The sequence below is a fragment of the Plasmodium reichenowi genome, chromosome 10 (assembly GCF_001601855.1).
Source record: "Plasmodium reichenowi strain SY57 chromosome 10, whole genome shotgun sequence".
Lineage (NCBI taxonomy): Eukaryota > Apicomplexa > Aconoidasida > Haemosporida > Plasmodiidae > Plasmodium > Plasmodium reichenowi.
In genome coordinates this window covers 101491-106383 of record NC_033655.1, presented here as the reverse complement: position 1 = coordinate 106383, position 4893 = coordinate 101491, and the positions used below count along the sequence as shown (strand labels likewise).

At 16.2% G+C, this 4893-nt stretch overlaps 1 protein-coding gene across 1 annotated transcript; it reads right to left on the bottom strand.

Annotated features, from left to right (window-relative positions):
- Positions 1–452: 452 nt before the first annotated feature.
- PRSY57_1003000 (inner membrane complex protein 1c, putative) lies at positions 453–1298 on the bottom strand (the record flags this gene model as incomplete). Its single annotated transcript, XM_012907620.2, has 1 exon — positions 453–1298. One exon carries the CDS (start codon positions 1296–1298, stop codon positions 453–455), a length of 846 nt encoding a protein of 281 aa, XP_012763074.1.
- Positions 1299–4893: the final 3595 nt, after the last annotated feature.

The window sequence follows — 4893 nt, the reverse complement described above, 5'->3', positions numbered from 1 at the left end:
TATACATTATTACAATTACCGTAATTAATGAACATTTATGTATTTTTTTTTTTTTTTTTTTTTTTTTCTTTTTCCTTATGTATAAATAACAATTTCTTCATTTGCGATTTTTTTTTTAAATAATAATATAATAATAAAAGAAGGAAAAAAAAAAAAAAAGAAAAAGGAAAAAAAGTATGAATGTAAATATATTTTATATGGAGGAATGAAAATAATTACAAATATATACATATATATATATATATATATATATATATATATATATATATATATGGTTTAATATTTTCACGCACAAAAGGGGGATAAAAATAAATAATAATAATAATAATAATAATAAAAATGTACCGAATATATTTATATTTATATATAAATATATCTTTTTAATTATTTAATTTGATATATTATAAAAAACGTAGAAATCTATAATTTATTAGTTATTAAAATTCAAACATTTAGGTGCAGGCAGCTGAGCAACATCCAGCTGGTTTAATTTCTTCAGATGATAATCTTTTTAATTGCATGCTTCCACTTGGTTCAAAATTGGATGCTTGAATACTTCTTTCTTGTTCAAAATTTGCTCCACTGTATTGATTGTAAAAGTTCATTTGAGAGAAATTTTCACCACTAGCATTATTTTGTGATTTAACACTAGACTGTTTATTCAATAATTCATAGCTTCTGTTGAATGCATTTTGATTATAAGCATTTTCATTAAATTGGTTGAAAGAGTTTGCTTGTTGGTATATATTATTTTGGTCTAAACTATATCTTTGTAATCCTTTGCTTTCAGTATATTTTTTATATTCATCTTCCCAATCAATGTTTTTGGAATTTCTTGGTACATACTTTATGATTTCCTCAGAATCTTCAATTTGTTTGAATCTAACAACTTCTTTAATTTGAGGTACTTCAACAATCTTATCATGCCATTTTTCAATAATTTTTTGGCGTTCAACAACTTTTTCTACAATTTCAATTTTTGGAACATATTTATTTTTATAGTGAATATGAGGTACTTCGACGATCTTTTCTATATATTTTACCTCAGGAACTTCTACAATTTTTTCAACAATGTGTGTAACATTTTTGGGGACATGAATAATTTTCTCTTGAATAATAGTTTTTGGAACATATTTCTCTACCGTCTTAATAATTGGAACTTCAACGGTTTTTGTTACAACATCAACAGGTTGGTAAGCTGTTAAGGCAACCCATTTTCTATCTACTGTTGAAGTTTCTTTTGCATCTATATTATCTAATTTTTGAAAACTGTTTGAACTTTTGATTGAATCTGCCATATTCTACGTTTCTACTATTATATTTTTTATGTTTTTGTTTTTTTCTTTTATTTTTTATGTTTGTGTGTATGTTATTACAAAAAAGAAACCTTATATTTTATTTTTACACAAAGAAAATAAAGGGAAAAAATAAATTAAAATAAAATAAGAACTATGGTAATTATAACTACAAAAAAAAAAAAAAAAAAAAAATAATAATAATAATAATAATAATAATAAAAGAACTAAAAATTATTAATATAACCAATTATGCAAAATTTAGGTTAATATGGTTTCAATAATTAACACTCTTTATAGGTTTAAATATAACAAAACAGATAAAAAAAACAAACAAAAAAACAAACAAAAAAACAAACAAAAAAACAAACAAAAACAAACAAAAACAAACAAAAATATTAAAAAAAAGAATAAAATAAAATAAAAAAAAATACAATAAATATATATATATATATATTTAAGGAAACAAAACGACAAAATGTAAAAAGGGATAAGAAAATTTTCTGTTATATATACTATATATATATATATATATATTTATAGGTATATATAAATGAAAAATCTAAGCAAATGGATGAAAAATGGAAAAAAAAAAAGTAAAACAAAAGCTGAATAAAGATTTTAAATTAAATATAACAGCAAATTTTTTTTATATGTGACACCATATTTAAAACATCATTTTTTTTTTTTTTTTTTGTTCTATATCATTTATTTTATATATTTTATTTTGTTTTAGAAATTATTATTAATTAATATGTATATAATATATATATATTATATTATATATATATCATGGTAATAGAAAATGACAAAAAGAAAAAAAAATAATAATAAACAAAAAGATAAAAAAGAAAAATTAGCTTATCGACACAATGGTTGTATATATTATTATGAACAATTCATGTAAAAACTATTTTACTTTTTTTTTTTTTTATTTTATTTTATTTTTTTATTTATGTGCATATTATTAGTATTTTATAATCAATTATACATAAAATAAGGATAATAATAATAATATAAATAAATAAATATGTTTAATAAATAAAATTAAGTGTAATTTGTTCATTCTTTTATTTTTCTCTTCATATATAATTGTACACACAAAAACGACATTGTGTTAAAATGTATATATAGCTGTAAATTAAAAAAAAAAAAATTGCACACAAAAAAAAAAAAAAAAAAAAATAGCTGTACATAATATTTTAATAGGCAACGATTCATATTAATCTCTAATAAAATATTTTTCTAATTTTTTTTTTTTTTATAACACTCTTAGTAATTATTCTTATTTTATAAATAAAAATATATATATATATATAATAAAAATATATCAAATAAAAAAATTCTCCTTTTTCTACAATTTTTATACATACCATAAAATGAAATAATAATATAAATAAATTATATATATATATATAATACATAAACTTTTTTATATGAATTTTTTTTTTTTTCTTTTTCTTTTTTTTTTTTTTTTTTATGAACGAAAAATAATTTTGTATAGAATATTTTTAAATTATATTTTGTATATGGTGGTAATATCAAGTGTTAATGCATTATTATTTTTTATTTAATTTTTTTTTTTTTTTTTGTTTTTTTTCTGTCCAACGATAAATACAGCATGTTATTGTATATTATTTTGATGTAAGGATATATTTATAAATTTTAAATTAATATAAATCCCTCTTTATTATGGCATTTTTTTTTATGCTAAGATATATTATATAGAGAGAGAAGCTTATTATTAAAATGAAGCATTTTAATAATTATTAGATAAAAAGAATTATAAGAAGAAATATGTATATATATATATATATATATAACATGTTAGTATAATTGAATTTCCAGTGTGATCAGAATAATTTTAGTTTTAATATAATTATGCTGACATGTTCATAATTATTCATTTAAAATTTTTAGCGAATTGCAAAAATTTTTACTTTTTCCATTTAATAGGAAAATAAGGAAAAATAAATATTAATAAAAATAGAACAAGATGAAATGAAACAGAAAAAATTGGTGAGTATATTATTAAATTGTCTTAAATGTTATTCTTTCATAACATTTAAAATATATTATTCGTGCATTAATGGTATAAAAAATGTACATGTTTTTTTACAATTGTCTTAAAATAGGGTAAGAATTTTATTAAAGAAAAAAGGAAAAAAGGAAAAAAAGAAAAAAAGAGATATTCAAAATATTTATAGATTATTTATGAAACATCATTTTGAATACACCAATTGTTGTATATAAAATAATTATAATTCGATCTAAAAAAATGATAAAAACAAGAACATATTTATTATTTATTCAAAATGTATGAATAATTACTGTAAAAATTTCCTCTTTAACAATACAAAATATAAATTTGTAAAATTATATATTTATTTAATATCTACATAGTCCAAATATTATTATAAAATAATATATATATATATAATATATATAAATTTTTTAAAATAAAAAGAGAAATACAAATAAAACAATAAAATTAAAAAAAATAATATTTATTTATATATATATTTAATAATATTATTACTAAAAAATAAATAAAATATAATTATATTTTTTTCATAACATAATAATTATTATAAGGAACCAAAAAATATATATTATATATATATATATATATATAATAATATATATATAATATTTAATTATATATTCATACAAACCTATTTGTACATAAGTATAATATATGGTGATATAGGTGTACATTTTGATGCTTATTTTTATGGATTTATAATAAAATATAAAATTAATAAAATTATAAAAAATAAATATTTAATATATTTCCATTCATTAAAAATACTGAATGGAATTATTTTTAAAAACAAAAATAAGAAAAAGTTAATTAAAACAATAATGTAATTACTTTAATTATATATTTTATAAGAAAAATACTTTTTTATAAAGGGCACAAGTTTGTATAGTATACAAAATATATACATTATTATTAATTTAATATATTAATATAATATTTTGAAGTATATGAGTAATATATAAAAATATTCATTATTTATATATACATATTATTATTATACATATAAATATATATAATATATAAATATTATATATTTTTATATTATACAAGCAAAAAAAAAAAAAAAAAAAGAGAGAATATAAAGCTTATTAGGGGTTATTATAAATAGTAATATAAATATATTTATAATATAAATATACATAAAATATATACTTATACTCAATAACTGAAGAGGCGGAAAAAAAAAATCATACAATAAAACCTTCATTATATTTTTTGTGTTTATATATATAATGATTATTATAAAAATATAACATAGGCACTTTATTTTTTTTTTTTTTCATTTTATTCATAATATTATATAATCCATTATTATATTATATTATATTATATTGAGATAAATATATATTTTATATAATATTATATATATATATTATATATATATTTATTTATATATACATAATAATGTATTTATATATAAGATGATTCCAATTTCTTTTATATTTAATATACATTTTCAATATCATTATTAATAAATAAAAAAAAAAAATTTCTTTCTTTTCCTTTTTTTTTTTTTTTTTTTTTATATCATATAAATTGAGTATTTTATTATAT